Source organism: Puntigrus tetrazona, chromosome 11 (assembly GCF_018831695.1).
Source record: "Puntigrus tetrazona isolate hp1 chromosome 11, ASM1883169v1, whole genome shotgun sequence".
In the NCBI taxonomy this organism is placed as follows: domain Eukaryota; kingdom Metazoa; phylum Chordata; class Actinopteri; order Cypriniformes; family Cyprinidae; genus Puntigrus; species Puntigrus tetrazona.
Window position 1 is genome coordinate 14,869,152 of NC_056709.1, and position 22,426 is coordinate 14,891,577.

Here is a 22,426-nt window from a genome sequence, read left to right on the forward strand (position 1 = left end):
ATACAAAAGTCTGCCCAGCTTTCTTGCAAAACACAAGATAAGGTAAAATAGGTGGAAATATTTAAGTCTAAATACAAAATACTATTAGCATTTTAGGACTGTTTTTCATGTTGGAACATATGGTTTATTAATAGTACAGTAAATACTATGTTTCTTCTCTGTATAATTGTCAATAAATCTCCTTTAAGAAGAGGTTATTTGCTCGATCATGCTATTCTTTACTGGGGTAGTTCTACAAGCTTTTCTCCAGTTTGTTTCAGAAATGATTATTTTTTCATATAAATATCTAGAACAACAAGCAGAATATTTAGTAAAACACATTCTTGCTTATGTTTCACCATCATGATGTTTTACGTGTAATGTCCAACAGCTGCCACATGGTGTCCTCCAAGAGGATTGGATCCGGTTTAACTAATACTTTACAGTTGTATTTCAGCGAGTCACGCATATATTTTGTAAATATATTAAATCAAACTATTGTATAAATTCCTAACAGACCAAACATTCTTTTGAGAAGCCGTTCTTTCTGATATTTCACAACATATTCCATTCCATACTTTACGACTTTAAGCGAGTTTCGATTATAATGAATTACAATTCATGAAATACAAAATTATCTAGTCAAAAGCTGTATTTTGACAAAATTATAATGAAAAATATACATCTTAAATGTAAAATACATTAAATTAAACACATGTTAGAACTAGCTTAAGTGCTCAAGAATTCAAATTTTTGATTTGACGATTAATATACTTTTTTTTTCTTTAATGAAGACCAGATTTTTTTTTTTATGGAGAGAGTTTTAAAACTTTTTATATAATTAACAATTATTTTGTTATTATTATTATTATTATTATTATTATTATTATTAGTAGTAGTAGTAGTAGTATTGTGCAAAAATATGATTTATTTGTTGCCCTAAATATAGGTAACTATTTCTAAGTTATATAATACAATATATATATAATAATCAAGAAATCAGATGTGTGACATACAATTATCAATATAAAAGTATATTTAATTCACCATAAATGCTTGTAAGTTAATTTTAATCATATTTTAATGACAATTTGTTTACATAATCTAGGAAATTATGCACAAATGTGTACTTAAGTCCTACTTTAGTGGATCAGAAACTCTTTAGCACTCTTATAAATTGATATACACTCTAAAGCTATTAAATTGAATTTTTTTTATAAATGAACTTTACTATAAAAGAGTTCGACAAGTAGGCTACTCTTTTGGATATTTCAAAAAGGAGAATTTGACATTTTAAATACTAAATAAATACTATTATAGCCAGAGGCAGGCATTAAATGATTCGACGGCTACTGCCTACGTATGTCCGCTTAAAATCTCAGTGTCTACACGAGCTTCCGGTAGTATCCCACGATAGGAGTTAGTGTTAGTAGTTAACTCTTTCTGACTCATTTCGATTAACTATTGATTACGATATTTTTTTTTACTTACTTTGTACCTAAACTACAGCAATATACCATTAAGTGTCAAAATACAACGTCTTAATAATGAGTTCTAAAACTTTTCAATATCTTCGTCGCGAAGGTGCATCGTCTCGATATTGCTGTGTCCCGTGCTGTAAAATGTCTTCAAGATTTAATTCTGTGATTAGTTTCCACAGTTTCCCTTTGAACAAAGAAACGCGCCAAAAGTGGCTTCAGAATATCCGGCGTGAAGACTGTAAGGTCAGTCCTAACGTAAGAGTCTGCAGTCGACACTTCAGGAGCGACGACTTTCTGCAGCAGTCGACTCCCACATCGCGCAGACTGCTGAAGAAGGGCGCCGTGCCCACACTCTTCACGAGGAACGGCGAAGCGCACCGGGTTATGGACGAGGAGACGCGTCCCGTCTCCCGCCAAACCGGATCCCGCGCCCACGCCCACGGGCTTCCGGCATCGGGAGCACGACTATTGTTCAGCTCTCGTCCGGGATCATCTGGAGTCGAACGAGACCGAGGTTCTCCGAAAGGAGGTCGAGCGCCTGAAGAGGCAGGTTGCAGAGTTGTCTGGCCTTCAGAGGTTTTGTTTGAGGCGGTTCGCTGCATCTGACGATGACGTACGCTTTTACACTAGGTATGATCTAAAACAAACAACATCGTACACGTTTCCATACAATTCATAGGTGGTTGTATTGAATGTGTGCTAGTAGTGTATTTCAAAAGTTTTGAAGTACACTACTAGGGCACACACACACACACACACACACACACACACACACACACACATATATATATATATATATATATATATATATATATATATATATATATACACACACACACACACATATGTAAGAAGGACTTCACTTATTTTGATTTGTCGACTAAGACACTTTGAAAGGTTTCTTATGAAAGGTTTTTAATGAAGACCAGATTTATTTTCTATGCACAAAGTTTTAAAGTTTTTGTAAAATAAATAAATAAAAACAAATACTATATAATAATAATAATAATAATCAAAATAATACTTTATATATATTCAATGAATCAGATACATGACTTACAATTTTCAATATGAGTATATTTAGTTTACCATAAATGCTTGTAAGTACATTTGAATCATTTTTTAATAATTTGCTCACATAAATTGATCAAATTATACACGAATCTGTACTTAATTCCTCCTTTAGTGGGTCAGAAACTTGTCAGCACTGATATTGATATATATACTCTATATAAATATATGTAAAACTATTAAATGTATTTATTAAATTTGCTATAAAAATTATTTATAAGCTATTCATTCAGTCATAAATATCATGCAGTTAAGTGTCTGGAAATCATTACATTCGATTCAAAGGAAGTATATTCCTTTTAAAGTTTCTTAAGGAAGTTTAAGTATGATAAATGCAACTTATTTTTTGAACAAGACTTATATTTTAGTACACAGTAAAGTAAAAATAAGCTACACCGTGGTGGCTGATCATTACATTTGCTTTTGCGAATATTATTTCAAACATGCCCAGCGTTTCTCATAGGTTTGCAACTTACAACCACTTGATGGCGTTCTGGAGACTCATTGAGCCTGCGTCCCACAGCACGGTTTGTCCGACCAGAGACAGGCCCGCTACAGTTAGCGAAACTGGAGGATCGGGCAGTGCGTCTGTAAATAATTTGTTTATATGTCATCTACAATTTGGTTATAATGCTGTTACATACAGATTTTTTTGTTGGGGCTGGGTGGAGAGAGACGGAAATGTTTATGCTTACTGACGTGACTTGCTCTGCATAACCGCGCACATTACATGCGTTAACAAAAAAAACAACTTTGTTAACAGCGTCAGTCCATGCAGCCCATAGATGAGTTTTTCCTCTTCATGGTCCATCTCTCAGTGGGTCTAACAGAGAGAGAGACCTGGCCCACAGATTCAATATCCATCAGTCCGCGGTGAGTCCAATCGTTACAAGCTGGGCCAGTTTTCTCTACGCCATTCTTGGATCTGTGCGCATCTGGATGTCTAAGGAGGCGGTCGAGGCTCACATGCCAAAGGAGTTTTCGGGACTATCCAGACACACATGTTGTGATGGACTGCGTAGAGCCCTCTCTCCTGCTTCAAGGCGAGGGGTCCCTCTGCACCTACAAGGGGTTAATTGGCGTGGCCCCGCACGGTGCAGTCACTTTTGTGTCGTCCGTGTACCATGGATACGTCAGCGACGAGGAGCTTCTGAAGAAGCGTGGGATCGCATCTCTCCTGAAACCTGAAATGGCCGTTATGGTCAACAAAGGCTTTTTTATAGACAGCTGCGTGCTGTGCAAAGTTTACCGACCTTCCTGTCTGCTAAAGAAGGAACAGATGCCGGCTGAGGAAGTGAGGGAAAGTCAGTCCGTTGCTCGGCTCGAGGTCCACATCGAGCGTCTTGTCGGCAGGGTGAAGCAACACAAGCTGTTGGACGCGGTCATTCCTCACCGCGACACCGGGATCATCAGCCAGCTATACACCGTCGCTTGCCTCCTTATAAACTATCAGAATGGCCCCTTGTTAAAAGCGTGGGCAGATGATTAAAGCAAGAGCAAATGTTTAAAGAGCAGACAAAACACTTGCTGTTGGTGGATAGGACCGTAATGTAAATGTATAGATAAAAATAAACATGCAAATATAAAAAAACTCCGTGTTTCCTGTAAACATTTTATAAACCTTGTCTTGTATGCCACTCGTATGTAACTGTAAATAGAAATAACGTTGATGCTGTGTTTCTATACCTAGTTTTATGTTTACGGTGGGGTACAGTTTTTTATGAAATTGTTTATATTTTTACAGAAACACCGGATCAAATACATAAATATACTTATGTGGCTTTTGTGTGATGTTTTTGTAAACGTGTGTGTGTGTGTGTGTGTGTGTGTGTGTGTGTGTGTGTGTATATATATAACTTTGATAGCTTGTAAAACAAAAACTTGGAATGGAAACATGCAAATGTAAATAATGTACGGAAAACAATTTTCCTGCACTGTTGACATAAACATAACTTTGTTACAAGTAACAAATATCTATTTTACGTAAATGATAATGAAAAAATAACAGTGTTAAACTGTTGGGGTTTTTTACATTACAAGAAATAGCCATAAAAAAACCGTCCTGATAAATTACAAAAACATAATCAATTATTTTATAATCCATTCTTTTTTTACGAAACATAATATATTGAAAACCATTTTGATTCTCATCTTTACCTCTGAAAGCTTCACAGTTATAGCCTGACCGGCTGCTTGGCCTCAGCTCTGCCCTATTATTTACCTGACCAGGTCATGTGATGCCTTCAGTTGGCTACCTTGGAGACAATGAGTCTCAGTTTCTGTTGTGGCCCCCCATCTATTATTTAGATTTAAGCAGGTGCGGCACAGGGGAAAAGTAATTTCCTGAGTGTGATGAACAGGTAATTATTAATGATGATGATACCTGATTCCAAAGATCTCAGTGTCCCCGTCGCCCTTATGGACAAGACGTTTAAAAAATTGTACATAAGGAGAGTTTCCATTGATGGTTTCATGTCGCATATGCCATATCACCTCTATATAAGACACCTTTTTAATGGCATCCATTTTCTTGGATACAAGACGGTTTCATCAAACCAAAACTATTTTGTCCATGAACAGAGTGAAATGATAGTAAAATCTCTCCTCTGCCAGGTGGTCACAAGAGACTCCGTCTCACTCCAGAGACATCAAGGAGATCATGGGGCCTTTGATGCCGGAGGCACTTAAATCTAACTGACAGCAATCCAACTAAATAAGGGTCTGATCAGGAGACTGTGTCTACAATCTGTAACAACAAAAAAGGGTCAAAGGATTTTTCTTTTTTTGTCTGAAGTGCACTAGATGAAGTTCGCCCTTCATCATTGGTCTAATTTGGTCAGTATCAGTGACGCTGAAACCTTCATGCATTTCATTCAAATAAGCATTATTATTTTTGTATGTTATGGATACAGCAAACAAGTCCCTAGTCAGACATAATGGATGTCTGCTACCACTGCAACCTGAAATATTCATGGAGCTGGTTATATTAGCTTTCAGTTTGTTGTTGTGTCTAAAAGGTACTGTTATCCTTTAAAGGCTCATTTAAGAGACTATGAACTATGAAAAAGTGTATTCTATTAAAGTTATAGTAATATATCATACATATATTAGATATCATACATTTATTTCATTATGTAAAGTTGCTGTTCCATTGAAAAAAAAAAATAGCACGAGCTTTGACTGTTAAAAAATGGTTTCCTAAGTGACTAGTCCAATCTTCAAAGACGCAGAACAATACTAGGATGCAGTTTCTCCCTCCTCAACTGTAACCGCCCTTTGCTTTCAACTCGTCTTATCCAATCACAGTCCTCCTCGTGTCTCACACTCCCACTGTTGTTCGGGCTTGGCCAATCACCGAGCTCATCGCTGAGGCTCCGCTCAACGCACTCCGCCATTTTGTAAGCGCTTTAAGAAAACTCAGCCAAGCAACAAAGTTGCGGATCAGAGCTGCTGTTCCTCGGTGTGCAATGGACGGGTAAGTGATGCTATGTTACTATGAGCGGAAAATTAATTGAGCTGGCAGGGCGATAAAGCTTTAACGAAGAAAACCCCACCTTTATTAACTCTAGTGCATTTTTTTTTGTTTGATTGGACAGCGCGAGCTCTCTCATCACCAGTTGCGGCGAAGCAAACCCGTAATTTTCTCGTGAATGGTGTTTGTGTCTGATGCAGCACATTTTGTTTTTTTCCCAAGTTTTCCCGTTTTATCATTACGACGTAAATCAGAGCTTGATTTTTTTTTTCTGCAAAGCTAGGGTGATTTCCATCGAGAGGACTTGTTGCATCGCATATGCAGTGATAAAAGTTTAAGTAGAAAAGAGTGAATAACAAAATTCTTTAAAAACCACGAATGCAGGGAACAAGGCCCCAAAAGTTATGCTATTCTTTCCGACCAGAATACTATTGGTAAAATGAGTGCAAGTAAATTGAATAGTTAGGTTGTGTGATGGCATTGACATCTTTTTCCCTGTGCAGCCGCCTAGAGACTGAATTGTATCCTATGGGATCAACTTACGCAGAATTAGAGTAAGTCCATCTGAAATTTTACAGTTCAGAGCTGGTGTTTTTGTTTTCTTTATCCCCCCCTCACAGATTACATTTCATGTATATTGGTCAAATGTTAGCATACCCGGGAGCTTCACTTACAAAATTCGTCACGGTTGCCATAGTTTCCACCAAAACACAGTATTTACTTTAGCTTAGTTTCCGAAATATCATTCACGTTGGTGTAACTTTTACTTTTTTAGTCATTAAAAGTGTTTTTGTCTTGGGTTTGTTTTCCCCCAAGTTGCTAGAGCACTGCAAAAATATGGGGTTTAATGTATTTAGACCTGGAAAATGGCGAACCGCGTATAAATTGAAGTACGTGGAAAAGAACAGGGAATTCAACTTCTTGTGTTTGACACGCAACACAAAAGCTTATGTTTACATTTTATAAGTTTTAGTCCTTATTTGGTAAATAATAGCAACCTGGTGTTGGCTAATACCACATAGCGGTAAGCATTACTGCTGTGACTACTGTAATGTGGTGGAAACTGTGGTAAACATGGTAAACGGTTGGCCAGTGAGTCTCTTTGATAGACCTGAATGAACCAGACAGAATCACTGGACGTGCACCATGTAAGATGATACTCAGAAACTAAAACCACACCCCGGGTATTGTGAAAAATGACCCCAGTACATAGGGCCCCCTTCGTTTGAGCTCTCACACCTATTTGCATGGAGGTTTTTTTCCCTCCTGGGGAAGATGTTTTGGTACGCTCTGTTTCTTTTTCTTTCCATTGTTTCAAACATAAAACCGTTCACGCATTGATATGAGGGCTTTTCGAAGACCCGAGCCAGAAGAGAGATTCTGGTATTACGTTTACTGGGAGTTCATGTGAAACAGGATGTGGGGGTTAATCTTCAACCATAGACTGACCCAAAATACCACTCATATTTCTTGCTCTAAGTGAGATCTGTGGGAAGGAACTAGATTACGCAGGCCAGCCGCAATCTGCTTATTCCTTTAATGGGAAAAACATCTAACCATCATAAGGCAAATGAAATATTAGACTCATTAGCCCCACTTTAATATGAATTACATTTTTTTTTAATTAAGTTGAGGGTATTTGTTTCACAAAATACTTAAATTGTATAATAGACATCTTTGCATGCAATGTTTTTCTTTACCTTTTTGTTTCACTGGGGCTATTTTAGACAAGTGCATGGGGTCACACTGCTTTTCCAGTTTCATGCATTTTGTTTATGGTTTCCCGCCCTGATTTGTTCGTTTTCTGTTTTTGTTTTGCAGCGTCGTTCACGATATTGCAGTTGGCACAAAGGTAAGAATCTTATTTTAAGTCCTACAACTACATGTGCTGTACAGCTTGGGTCGGTTAAATGAGAGCAGATTTTTTCGCTTATCTTTCTTTAACTGTTTGCGTGCCTGCCGTGACTCTCTGTATTCAGAATTTGCGTGGCCTTTGCTCCTTCCAGACATGATTCATCCCGGAAATATGAATCGTTCCAAAGTACATCGGAGATTTGTTAGAACAAGCACCGTGGCTTTGTGTCATGCCACATTGGGCTTCTTTAACATTTATTAATTCGAAGTTACTTTCAGTAACAAATTCTGATTTGTAATATTTGGCTGTTGTGAAACACATAATTAACTTGCTGCCTGGATCAGCCTTCACGAGGCCACAACATGAACACTCCCACTCATTCCCTCATTAAAGATTATTTCCTGTGGTATGTGGCTAGAGAGGAGGGACCCACAGGATGTAGAACAAAAGCCTGATTCATGAGGTTCGTTTAGGTTAGTTACTTGCATGCTTTAGGTCATGCGGTAACTTACGCATCACGAAACCTACAGGCACTGCATTTATCTGAGCCTTAAAATAGTACAGAGATGGGCACTGTTTTAAGAGTTTGAAACATTTTAATTCTGAGAGGTTTCCTAGTTTTGAAATATCTGCATGGGACATTTTTCAGTATTCCATCACGGGTTCAGATCAATTACAAGACAAAGACAACATGAAAGTCCACTCAGAACTCCTTTTAACTTAATTTTAATAAACATTTAATAAGAAAAAGTGTTGGCTAGGGCTTGATTGGATCGTGAAACCAACAGCAATCGAGATTGATTGGATAAAGGTTTGCTCAAATGAATCCTCCTAGCTAGCTATTGGTTATAATTACTCTGGCCTAAGTGATGTCATCAGCAAAGTAATTTTGGAGTATGTTGCATTTACATTTTGGTGAGTGGAATAACCCTATAATAATGTTATGAGTGAAACCAAACATAGTTTATACAATTCCTATTGATCTTGAGCAGCAGGCTATATTATTGGTTAATTTAATTTTTCTATAGCTACACACTGCCTTAGTCACCAAAAAAATAATGCGCGATAAGATTAAAGGCATTAATTAATAAAAGTACACGTTCTGTTATAATTTAAGATGTTCTGACTGTTAGATGATCTTCAGGTGACAAGCATTTTGTTGTTTGGGCGCACTTTCTACCTCAGCCTAACGATTGAAACCGTTTCAGAGGCATTCCTCAGAGATTGGTTTTGGCTGTTGATATGACGAGATGAATGCAGTCTATTCATCAAATGCAAATATGTTTGCCTCATCACTCAACACACACATGTAGCTCTTGTGTTTGTTCAGCAGTGCTGATCAGAGGGAAGATGGCTGGGGGAGGTGCTAATGGGTCACATGGGGGTTTGCTTGATGCTATCAGTCTCTCTTTCTTGTTCTCTGTATCTTGTGAAGAATGCAGGTCGATAGCTTGTGGGTCGCAGGTGCTGGTTACAGCAAGCGGGCGATTCGCAATACTCCCAGCTTGTTTTAACTGGAACTATAGTTGCTTGTTTCCTTGTTAGATGGAGTTTAAATGAGCCCAATATAGAAGTATCTGCTTTGCTGTGTTACCAGTTACATTGAAAGCATGAAATTGAGCCTCTGTTCTGTTAATTCTTTTTGTTTTGTGAATGATTGGTGCATGCTATTTAATAGTAGTTAATGCAACATCCACTAAAACGACTTTGCTAATGTGAAAGCATCACCTAGGCAACAATAATTTTAACCAATAGCCAGACAGCTATTTAGAAAGTTTTGTTTTAGCAAACTTGCATTCAGTAAATCCTATCTCAGAACCACATATTTATATGTTAAAGTCTGTATAGCGTCCATACTTGGGCAATTACTGTTTCTATCATAACATAAAACTGAAGTCTAGATCAGTGCTCATAACCTGAATGGCAAGTGTAGTAAATGGCCCAAGTTTGAACAGTAATTGTGGGTAAAAGGCACACCTGGGCGTAAGGAGATAATGGGTCTTGTGTATTCAGTTCTGGGTTGGGTTTCAGTTACCTGCAGCGCAGGCACAAGGTCTCCATGGTGAGCGCATTACAATCAGTGTTGCTGTGGTAACAACCCCATTTTTATGGTTTGTTGTGAATTGTTGCATTCTTCGCCCCTCCCCTTGTCTTTCACACCTTTTAATCTGTTTAACCAAGTATCCCCTCGTGCCACACCCAAGGAAAAGTTAACACATTGAATGTTTGCTCGGTGAACTTTGTTTAATGCACTGAGATAGTTTCAGACAACACTATCAAGTAGTTTTGAGGAATGTTCCAGGTTAAGTGCAAGTTCACTTCTATCAGTGGCATATGTAACGTGCTTAAGTTCACCATAGAAATAATTTCAGTTTGTTAAAACATAGAAAAGATGATTGTTTATTTAATGCTATGGTTGATATTTAATTAAAAATAAGAGCCACATAAATGGATATCGTTGGCCTCAGGAATTGCACATTTTATTCATTAATTCCCTCATTTTAGTAAAAACAATTTTCTGGTTTTAATGTAGTGAAATGAAAATTTTGCATTATCGCTATAAACGTTGCAGGCTTGTTGTCAGTTCATTGGCAGTAACGGGCAACCGAGCAGAGTTGGAAAAAAAGTTTAAGTTTAGCTCGTTTTGCAGTAACCCTTCAAACTATTGTTTCTTAGCTAAGTTTGTTGTACCAGATGCTTGTTGTGCAGCCACCCCCCTCTGGTTTACATGTGGTTCTCATTGAGTCGTTTGACTGTGGAATTTTAATATGTGGTGGGCAGGCCTGTGTGGTTGCATGGAGTTTCTGCTGAATACACTTAATTCACTCTTGCTTTAGTCATACACACAATCTTAATCCAGCCATCTTCTTCGGCTTTGTTGGTCTCGACTGTCTTCGCTCGGAAAATGGATAACCAGAACAAACATTTGCTTTTGATTGTCCTAATTAAAAGGGACAAAAGGCGCATGTTATTTGCAGAACTGTGATTTATTACTTTTGTTAGTCACGTGTAATCTCGGTTTAAGGGGATGGTTGTTCCAAACCTCTGTGAATTTTTCTGCTGAACACGCAGGCAGATATAAGCATTTTTAAGAATATGGGTAACCAAACAGTTGCTGGTCGCCATTGATACCAAGTCAAAACCAGAAACTGGTTACCCATGTTCTTCAAAATGTCTGCTGTTATGTTTAGCCTAAGGAAGAAACTCAGTTTTGGTTTGGTTAATTTAAAACAAAGGAAAGTGCAAAAGCAAATTCAAGATTCAGTCTGCACACTCATTCCTCTTGGTTGACGACCCGGAAATGTAAAACCGCCCCCCTCCCAATGGTCGACTGAGATCTTGCTTCATGGGTTTCTGGTGGGGGATGTCTTGTGGTCGATCTCTGACCCCACCCGCCTCTAAAGCTTTTCTGTTTGGACAGGAAAACTGAATGCAACGTTGTCCATTTCCTGCGTTCAGAGTTTTCTGATGTAAACTTGTCCTTATTTGGACATCCTAGTATCATTTTTTTCCCTTTACTGGTGGTTGTTGGCATTTCAGCTAAAGGTTGGGTTAGTTCACCATAGTTTTTTTCCTCTTTTCCTCAAGTGTTCTGTTTGTAAACCTCAGAACAGACGGTCTAAACTTCATAAAAATGACTGAAACCTGTTTGACGTAGGTTTTTTTTTTTCCAGAGAGGATCTGACGAGCTGTTTTCCTGTGTTTCCAGCGGGCCCTATATCATGAGCTCAGCAGGTAGGATCTGTTTGCTCTTGGATTATTACCTTGTTGTACGTAGGATTTTCACTCTACTAAAGCATAAAAATTTAAGAAACATGGTAAGTTAACATACTTGTATCTGAAAAACAACGCTACAGTCAATTATTCTCCTACATTCTGGCCCGTAATGTCGGCCTCTATTTTGGTTTGTGAAACCTGCCCACTGCCAGTTTACCCAACTGTGTTTCGGAACCCGGCAAATGAAAGGGGTCAGGGCGGGAATCAGCATCACTCGTTGTCAGTCGTACATATAGCACCTTTTAAAAGGTTTAGTTTTGTCCCAGCAGTCCGCTCTGATCATCTGTTTTCCATGCAGCCAACGGCAACGACAGCAAGAAGTTTAAAGGCGACATCAGAAGTCCTGGCGCCCCGTCCAGAGTTATACATGTCCGCAAGCTGCCCAATGACATCAACGAAGCGGAAGTCATCTCCCTTGGCCTTCCTTTTGGCAAAGTCACCAATCTGCTCATGCTGAAGGGAAAGAACCAGGTATCACTCTCTCTACATTTATATGACACTTAATTAGGTTAAATCAACTCCTATTTCATGCTATCTGTCCACCAAAAACTTTTGGTTGTAGTAAATGCTGTATTTAAACTGGAAAAATATTACCACAGTCCCTAATATTGGTGTGCTTCTGTTTTTAATTTTGAGTAAAATATATATTTTGCTTAGCAACATGTTCACATTAGATTGTAGTACGTCTTTTGCTGGTTAGGAGTGTTTTTTAAGAACATGTGCCATTACAAATCAAGGTTATGATGGATAACTAAAACCATTTGAAATAAAATAAATAGTAACTAAACTAAAATAAATCTTTTGTAGCTAGTTCCCATGGAAATTTCTAGTTTAACTTCAACTAGAATAATAAAGCTGAAATAAAAATATTGAGAAATACATAAAAAAAACCTGACATTTTTGAAAAATGAACACTTTTATTCAGCAGTGATGTATTATATTGATCAACGGTGTGAGTAAAGACACTTCATTTTAGTTATATATCTCTCTCAAATAAATTGTTCTTTTTCAAAATTTGGGGGTGGTGGGAGAATTGTAAATCTTTATAATCGTTTCCACTAATATATTAGGCATCAAAACTGTTTTTGAAGTTAATTGTTGAGCAGCACATCAGCATAGTAAGATGACTTCTGTAAAGGATTATGTAATGCTGAATAAGTCAGATCAAAAAACCCTAACATTTAAAGAATAGGAAGTTTCTGTAAAACTGAGTTTGTTTAGCCTGAAGTGTTTGCGTTCATGTGCTTGCGTGAAGCTTTTTCCAGACTTGAGGCAAATTGTATGATCTGCATTTTTGTGCAGGCTTTCTTGGAAATGAACACTGAAGAAGCAGCCCAGACGATGGTTACGTACTACTCCTCTGTAACACCCGTCATCAGAAATCATCCCATCTTCATGCAGTACTCAAACCACAAAGAGCTAAAAACAGACAACTCACCGAACCAAGTGGTACGTGCTTCAAATCCTCTCAGCCGGCACATGCGCGAACTAAAGGGCTGCATGTGGCTACAATCCACCTTTCTGACATATTGATTCGCTTTTAAATGTTTTTACATAAATAAAGACGGCCGGATTTTATAACGATGAGTTATTTGCAGCAGCTGTGCACAGGATGATTGATCCAACGAAGGGTCTGATTTGCTCTCGTCTGTGCATCTTGTTTTGTGTTGCCGCATTTTCCACACTCGTTTTCCTCTCTAAACACAGTTTATATGCCACGAAAGGCCTTTAGCGGTGAATTCCACAGCTGCAGCCCATCAGCGCTCATTTGGAGGATTGCTTAATTTACTTTGCTTCGTTCTGTTTGAGTAAACAGAGAAATGTAGCTCATAGTGTTTACCCTGTACTCAGTTCAGTTCAAAATAAGCAGTCTACAAATGTTGCTCATGCTTTTCCAGACATAAAATTGTGCATGCATAAGCGTAAATGTAAAATGTTCATTTAAATATAACGCGTGATTTTTGTTGTCTGCAGAGGGCGCAGGCAGCACTGCAGGCAGTGAATGCTGTCCAGACAGGTAGCATGACTCTAGGTCCCGTTGACCCATCTGGTTTGACCGGCCCCAGCCCTGTTCTGAGGGTCATCGTTGAAAACCTCTTCTACCCCGTGACCCTAGATGTCCTGCACCAGGTATACACTTTCTCTAGTTCCTTGGCATTGTTCACAGAAAAATAAAAATTGTCATAATTTGTTCAATTGCAGCCATAAAGCTTTGGTTAATTTTGGTAACACTATGTATTAAGTCTTTATGTATAATGCATTATACATTTATTATACGAGTGCATCACAAGGCACCGTTAATGCATTTAAACTACTTTTAACCAACAGTGTTAACCAACATTTTCAATAAGACCCGAGATGCTTCTGTCATTTAAAACAAATCGAAAAGTTCATAAAGTTGTGAATAAAATAAATAATAATAATTATCAAAGCCCTGTCAAGAAATGTGATCGCTGTTTAAGAAGAACTAAATTTAAATTAATTTTTATATAAGCAGTTAGACACACACGAGCTAATCATATAAGCTCAAACGATGCCTTCATATGCATTTTGGATATCTGGACTTTCAATGGAAGGACAGAAACGTCTCAGGTTTAATTAAAATATTTATTTTGTTTTGCGAAGATGACGTAAAGGGAAGTAAAAGATGACAAAGTTTACATTTTTATGCGAACCATTCCTTTAACCTTTGGTGGCTATGGTTGTTCGATACTAAAATATGTTTGGTTCCTCAACAGATCTTCTCGAAATTTGGCACCGTGCTGAAAGTGATCACTTTCACAAAAAACAACCAGTTTCAGGCTCTCCTCCAGTTTGCTGATGGCCTGACGGCACAACATGCCAAGCTGGTGAGTAGCGCCATCTATCAGCCGTAATCTCCAATGACAAGATTTGAAACTTTATTCACTTTAATCAGAGTGATTCGGGGTTGCCAAGTTGAGAGGATTAAGTGAACCCATGAGCCCACAAAGTAAATAAAAAAAGCTTAGATGAAGTCTTGTGAAGGCTTGTTACTAATGCATGATAAAACCGGTGTCAAATTAAACTGATACAACTTTAAGATACATAACCAGTGAATATCACAATACAAATGCAATTTATGAAGGCAGCCCTATCTGAACTGAACCAACACTGAAATGATTTGTTACATTAATACAATTATTGTTGTCGAGAGTCATTTTACATCAAAATCGCTTTCCATAATTGATTCGGCTGTTTATCGCTGAAGCTGCTTTGATACACGGTATTCACAAAATGAAAGGAGATAAGTCTTATGTCTGTGGCACAGTTTTGACCAAAATCTCTCTATTCTCAGGCCCTAGATGGACAGAACATCTACAATGGCTGCTGTACTCTGCGCATCAGCTTTTCCAAGCTTACCAGCTTAAATGTCAAATATAATAACGACAAGAGTCGTGACTACACCCGTCCGGACCTGCCAACTGGGGACAGCCAACCGGCTCTTGAACATCACGCTGTGGCAGCTGCTTTCGGTACAAACGGCTGTCAAATTACACCCAGCACACTCTGTTCTTAACCACACCTCTGTTAGAAAGTTTAAACGACTTGGTATTTTGCAGCTACTCCCGGGATCATCTCCGCTGCTCCATACGCCGGAGCGCACGCCTTCCCTCCGGCTTTTGCTATCCAGCAGGCTGCAGGTACGAGGGCACTTCTGGATTTCACATTTGTCTTAATTTCGTCTGTCTTGTATGGCATAAAATGTAATCCGTGTTAAACAGGGTTGGCAATACCTGGGGTTCCCGGAGCCCTCGCCTCGCTAACCATTCCCGGGGCAGCGGCGGCCGCTGCGGCCGCGAGCAGGCTGGGCTTTCCTGTCCTTCCCGGCACACACTGCGTCATGCTGGTCAGCAACCTGAACCCTGAGGTTAGCAGTTCTCAGTCTCCGACAGAACTAGAAAGCACTCGAGATGTTTATTTAATATTAGGTCTTTGAGGATTTGTTTTTGGATGGCTGATGTTACTATTGCGCGATTATGTTCTTGAGGCACTTTCACACCAAGAATGATAAAGACAACTATAAAAATAACTAAATTAGCATCTGTTTATTATAAGCGTGATTCCGTTTTAAATTCTCAAGCTCGTGACAGTGGGATTGATTATGATTGGTATTTTTATTATTCATCAGCAGGAAAAAATAATTCTAACAATATAGTTTCTATGTGCCTTTTGTTGTTATAGATGTAGTGTGGACTTCTATTCTTTATTATTGAGAGAGATTTCCTTATTGTTCTTGGTGTGAACTCGGCTTTAATAATCCTTAAATCTTATGTAGAATTTTTTTTAATCCGTGAGGAATCCACGATTAGACTAAAATGTAAATCTGAGCTGTTTCAACTGAAAGAAACTTGCGCTGACTGATCTTAAAACATGTCCGTCCCTTTGTTTTGTCTTTTTGTAAGGCATGTTTATAAAAATGACTTGAACTATGGCCTAATCCTGGCTTAGGCTAAACCCTGTCTGTGAAACCGGCAATAAAGTACCAGGCAGCTTGAGGCAAAAATGAAGTAAATGAAGCGAAGACACCACAACTACAATTTCCAAAATATTTTTTTTGGGGTTTATAATGTAAATATTTCTAATTTAAAAATGGTAATGGTACCACAAAATAAATACAGTGGAATCATGCTCTTGTTACAGTTTCTAAAATAAAATGTAATGTAATAATGTGTAGTCATAAATATTATTTGTAAGAAAAAGTACATTAAATATTGATGAGTGTAGTATATTACAGAGTGATGTTGTTACTACAACTGAATGCTCCTTTTAAATTCAGTGCACATATGATCTATTGTCTTTCGGTAATTGCAGTGCACGGGACACAAAAGCCCTTTGCTTAGTGTCCATTAATCGAAGCTCTGCCTCTTTAATCACTCAAGTGTCCTCACCCCTTCTACAGTGCGTTGTCATTTTTTATTTATTTCCCCCCCTCTAACATCCTCAGGTTTTGCATAAAAATATCCCATTCAGTTGAGCTTCATTCTTCTTGTCGCTTTCAGTTGAACATGTCGCTGCTTTACTTCACATTCCACTCATCTCCTCCAAATATTACCACCCGTAAAATAGCCAAATTGCATTTTCTGTTGGTCTGTTCGGAGGATCTGTCCTTTTTTTATTCGTACCGCTTTGTAAAACAGGCCTCCAGAAAGTGCGTTCACACATTGACGCAAGCTCATTGTTTACTACATTGACTAATTGCTAAATATTAGCTTGTTATGCTGGTGAAGTTTCTTTGTTAACTTTAGCACTATATTTTGTATTTCTTTATGTATACTGACCTTGTTTTTTTTTTACCTCCTCTTTTTTTTTCCTGTTTCTCTCCCTCCCCGTTCCCCTCATCCCATTGCTCTTTTTTTGTTTTGGAAACCTTGTTCTCTTTGCCATCTGGCTGCACGCACCATATGTCTCTCTACTCATCTGATCTGTACCAACAATTACACGATTCAACATGATCCCACAATCACACACACACGCGCACACACACACCCCAACATGTCTCTTCAAACACAAACATCTCTCTCTCTCTCTCTCTCTCTCTCTCTCTCTCTCTCTCTCTCTCTCTCCCCCCCCTCCCTCCCCTCTCTCTCCGCTCCCAATCCATTAACCATCTTCATGATCCAACCATCGTTTTTTGCCATTTCCCGTGGAACTGCCTCGCTGCCTCGGATATGTTGAACCTCCACTCTGCCTCCGATCTTTACCTGTCTCTTCCTCCTCCGCTGCCCCCCTCTGCTGTCCTTTAAAGAGAGTTACGCCCCACTGCCTCTTTATTCTCTTCGGTATGTCATCCTTTAGCATCTTTTTTGTCACTCGTTTGTTCTGTTCTTTTAATTTGATTTTATTTCCTCACAAGGCATCTGTGAGGCCCGATTCTTTGAGTGCCTCGCTTGTTTTCTGCAGTATTTGGTGTGGTGAGATGAGACGCGTCATGAAAAGCTGCAGCTTTCTCTGGACAGTGGCACTTCCTTTGCACGCAGACGGAAAGCTGCAGCTTTTTAAATGACGGAACAAAGCAAATTGGCGCCTCATAAAATGTTGCATGCTTTTGAAAACCGTTCCTCTTTTACCTTTTATTGCATGTCTGTGGAAGAAAAGCTGTTTAAAATACTTGGTTAATAGTCAAGACTCCCGCTGTTTTAAAAGTTCACTCTTTTTTTGGGTTAAAAACATTTTTCATCCCCTCAGCTTTTTATCTTTCGATTCTTATTTCAGTCAACACGCTGAATCTGTTCCTCAGGAGATCGAAAAACAAAACTAAACACGTTGCAGTTTTCCGAACTTTTTGAACTCTCCTCTTAACAATTTTGTATTTTCTAAACTAAGATTTTTTTCAGTCTTTTCTAAAGCAAGTTCCTTTTCGCTTGAACTAGTTAGATACTAGTATTAATTTATATAAATATATTTTTGTACCCCGAAGAGCATGTGATGGTGTGATTATAATGGAGTATCTTGATTGTGAACTGAAGTTATTTGATAGCTCAGGCTGGTTTTGATGAGGTGTGTCTGATCGTAATGTACTGTATATTCGTCTCTGACATCATGCTGTTTCTTTTTGTAGGTGTATATGGGGATGTACTGAGAGTGAAAATCATGTTTAATAAGAAGGAGAACGCTCTCATACAGATGTCTGATGGGACACACACAGGCTTAAAATTATAGCAATTTGTAAATTTTAGCCTATATATATATATATATATAATTTGCTTGCAGAAGAATATTATATTATATATATATATATATATATATATATATATATATATATATATAAACACAGCACACCTGTATACATTTTTTACAAAAATAAGACTCTTAAGCTAAATAAAGGCTATATATATTTTTGATCAAAAATGCAGTAAAACGGCAATAACATAAACTATATATTTTTTTTTATATATATATTTTAGGTATATTATAATGTATATATATATATCTATATCTCTCTCTCTCTCTCTCTCTCTCTCTCTCTCTCTCTCTCTCTATATCTCTCTCTATCTCTCTCTATCTATCTCTCTCTCTCTATCTCTCTCTATCTATCTCTCTATATCTCTGTCTCTCTCTCTATCTATCTATATCTCTATCTGTATATATGTATATATGTCTATATGTATATATGTCTATATATATATATATATATATATATATGTATATATGTATGTGTATATGTATATATATATATATATATATATATATATATATATATATATATATATATATATATATATATATATATATATATATATATATATAATCATGTGTATGTATGTATGTATCATATAATGATTTATTATTATCGTTTATATAATCATACATTGTCATCTTTTTTAATATTTATTAACAATGTTAAATGTGCTGCTTTTCAGGATTATTGAATAATTTTTTATTTATAATGAAGTAAAAAGAAAAAAAGCCTTACTTTTATTTCTCATTTTTTGTATCCTGGCTGAATAAAAGTATTAATTTCTTACAAAGATTTTCACTTATAAGAACTGACTCTGCAATAACTAGCTACTCAGTATATTCAGTCTTTGGAAGTGTTGTAATGTCTTCAGTCTCTTATCAGAAATCAGTGAGTGCATATTTTATAATTAGATTGTACTTCATACTTTTTTTTTTTTTTTTTTTGATAAAACCACTACAACAATAATTCACAGTGAACAAACAAAGGAAACCAGAGGGCTTTTGGTCATGCTGAGTTTTACAGCAGTTTTGTAGATTAATACTAGCCATGCTTCAACGCCCAAACTTATTCATAAACGTCCCAATGTTTAGCAGACGCTAGCTCCCAATATGATTGATTATGGGAATCTAGGGCTCTTTATATTTAATTAGATTTGTACTTTGGTATTTATCTACTTTCATATGTATACGTTCATATTTCAGCAATGAGCCATCTCAATGGGCAGAAGTTGTACGGCAGGCCCCTGCGCATCACGCTGTCCAAACACACGACTGTCCAGATGCCACGTGAGGGACACGAGGACCAGGGTCTCACCAAAGACTACAGCAACTCTCCTCTCCACCGCTTCAAGAAGCCAGGCTCTAAAAACTACTCCAACATCTTTCCTCCCTCATCTACCCTGCACCTGTCTAACATCCCGTGAGTTTATATACATCAGCATCTTGTTTTTCTATGAATTTCAAAACGCAAATATCTGACAAAGAACTATGTCTCTGTTTCAGACCCTCAGTTGTTGAAGATGACCTCAAGATGCTCTTTGCTAGCAATGGTGCTCTTGTCAAGAACTTCAAGTTCTTTCAGTAAGTGTGCAGTTTGTGGCAATATCATACTGTGATCTACTATAATTTTATTTTTTGTTTTTTCATTTGTGTATTGTTTATATATGTAATTTTATTTCACAGATTTTTACAGTAAATGCATAATTGTATAAATAATTTAAATGTTAATAGTCTATATTATTATCAGCAGGAGTCTAATTAATTTTTTTATATCACAAATGTTTTTTTTTAATTTAAATGATCTTCTGCTGTTCATTTTTTTAATTTAATTTTTGCCTTTTAATTAGTAGTAATTTGAATAAATTCTTAAAAATTAAGTTTAAGAAATGACTTGCATATTTGGTTACTTTTTTAAATTTAGTAAATGGTTTTTGCTTTTGTTAACTGGCACTTTTGAGTTAAAATTGGCCACAGCAGTTTGATTAGTGGCTAAATTCTAAAACTTTTAAATACTAACTAATCGATCATCTTTCAGGAAGGATCGCAAGATGGCTCTGATTCAGATGGGTTCAGTGGAGGAAGCAATCGAGTCCCTCATCCAGTTCCACAATCATGATCTCGGAGAAAACCACCATCTTAGGGTTTCTTTCTCCAAGTCCATCATTTGAGAGAAATACAGTCTAGAAAGAGCTGGAGTGGCCAGTCATTTGAAACCTTAACGAGTCTTAATCACAAAGCCCACTTCCATCATTCCATTATTTTATTTAAGAGGCATTTTTAGTGTATATTTACACACGCGCATAAATATAATTTTCTCAAGGTTTTAGAAAAGCTATATTATTAGTCAGACCCGAAAACGTAAACTTAAATGAACCGTATTCATCACTCCGTCTGTGACTTACAACCTATTTCAGGCTTCTAAAAAGCAGAGATGAACCACTACAGGCCTTTGATTCCATTCGTACCATTTGTGCCTTACTGCTTCAGATCTCCAGAACCTCATCTGCAACTAATGTTTGCAATTCTGTAGTTTACAGTCCATTTCGTGCCCTCAGGGCCAGAAATTCATGTTCCTGCGAGACATGGGTTATTTCATCAGGCTGATGGTACAGGCCTAAAACTCTGCATTAAGTATCTCCCTGTAGGGTTGTACTCATCATATTCTTTAGCTTTAGCATTTATACTGTATCTTTAGACATAGAATGTTTACATGCATTTTCCTCCTTCAAATTTATGCAATCGTTTGTGTATAAATCCAGTAGCGTTGTCTAGATTTGTATTGTTTTTATACTGTGGGCCATTGCATGTTGGCTGTGGTCATCCGATCATTGAATGCTGTCTATTTACTGTTTGTCCTGTATTTTGCTTAGATGTCTAGCGTCGGGCTGCTTGTTATTGTGTGATTATAGTAGCTTATTTAAGCTTGTTCTACTTAAATGCCCCATGTATTTTATGTATTCATGTACCTGTGTGTACACTACAGCTTGATACCAAAGCCTTTTCTCCATGTACCTTCGTAAGGGACATCCTGACACCTTTTAGCCTCACGACAAACGGCGTGTACAAACAGGTCCTCTCAGAGGGGCTTACGCCCGCTTTTCTGTAGAGAATGGTGTGATGGAAACAGTTCAGGTGAATTGGGACAGCCGCCAGATATGACTGATAATCAGCACACCTGCTGAATTGCGCACGTCACAAAGCCAAGTCTTAACTGATGGCCTTTAGTGACCTCTGTAAAAAGAGCTGGGCTTTTATTTTCTCCCCTCAAAAAAATTTTAACTGACAAAGTGCCTTTTTTTTTTTTTTTTTTTTTTTTTTTTTTAAATATAATGTCTTTGTTGACTGAGAGCATTCCATCCTTGTGACATTCAGCTTCATTAGCTCTCAAAAGGGTTTTACAAAGGCCTGAGGATGGCTTAAGTTTATCATTCGGACCAGATTTACTGAAAATTTGTTTTTTTTTGTTTATATCGTATTCTCTGCAATGTTTCATAGTGGGTTATTTTACTATTATAACTTTACATTAGGTTCTGTGTGTGATGTTTTCCCCTTTGTTACACATTTTACTATTTGAGTGGGACCAATCTAAAAAAGAAGAAAAAAAAAAAAAAAAACAGATGGCGCTTTGAAGAAATCCAAATGCTCCTTGGATGTAGTCTCTTGTTGATTCTTTACAGTGGCTGGATTAAACCCGATTATGCATCCTTGCACAACATTAAAACCCTCAATATACAACATCTGCCTTAGATTATAAAGTGCTTTTTCTTATAGTGGACAGATGAGGTGTAAATACTATTTTTGTATCACAATGTTAAAAGTTATGGGTTTTTATATCCGTTAAAACATGTATATTTTGATTACAGCTATGGACCATCATCATGCAAAAATATAGTTCAATATAAAATGGCTAAAATCAGGATTACGCTGTTTTGAGTCTTTGTCTTGTTCTAAATGACATTCCTAGTTGTACTTTTTGCCTTCAATAAATATTTGTTTACTCAAGTCTGTGTCCATGACATTTATTCTTTTGTCAAGAAATGAAGAACTGCTAAAACACACATATATATTTTTTTAAATATGTGATTACAGAAA

The 22,426-nt window shown here is 37.3% G+C and overlaps 1 protein-coding gene across 2 annotated transcripts; it reads left to right on the plus strand.

Moving 5' to 3' along the window:
- Window positions 1-5,887: 5,887 nt before the first annotated feature.
- Window positions 5,888-22,336, plus strand: ptbp1b (polypyrimidine tract binding protein 1b). Of its 2 annotated transcripts, XM_043252348.1 has the most exons (16): window positions 5,888-6,006; window positions 6,507-6,557; window positions 7,825-7,855; window positions 11,533-11,593; window positions 11,934-12,106; window positions 12,938-13,084; window positions 13,610-13,765; window positions 14,374-14,484; window positions 14,952-15,129; window positions 15,217-15,297; window positions 15,379-15,524; window positions 17,403-17,436; window positions 18,216-18,306; window positions 19,536-19,754; window positions 19,838-19,915; window positions 20,370-22,336. In XM_043252348.1, the coding sequence occupies exons 1-16, from the start codon at window positions 5,999-6,001 to the stop codon at window positions 20,500-20,502; spliced, it is 1,698 nt and encodes a 565-aa protein (XP_043108283.1). In that variant the 5' UTR covers window positions 5,888-5,998; the 3' UTR covers window positions 20,503-22,336. The 2 variants fall into 2 exon arrangements, with proteins under 2 accessions (XP_043108283.1, XP_043108284.1); XM_043252349.1 differs by lacking the exon at window positions 6,507-6,557 and having other exon boundaries at window positions 5,939-6,006.
- Window positions 22,337-22,426: the final 90 nt, after the last annotated feature.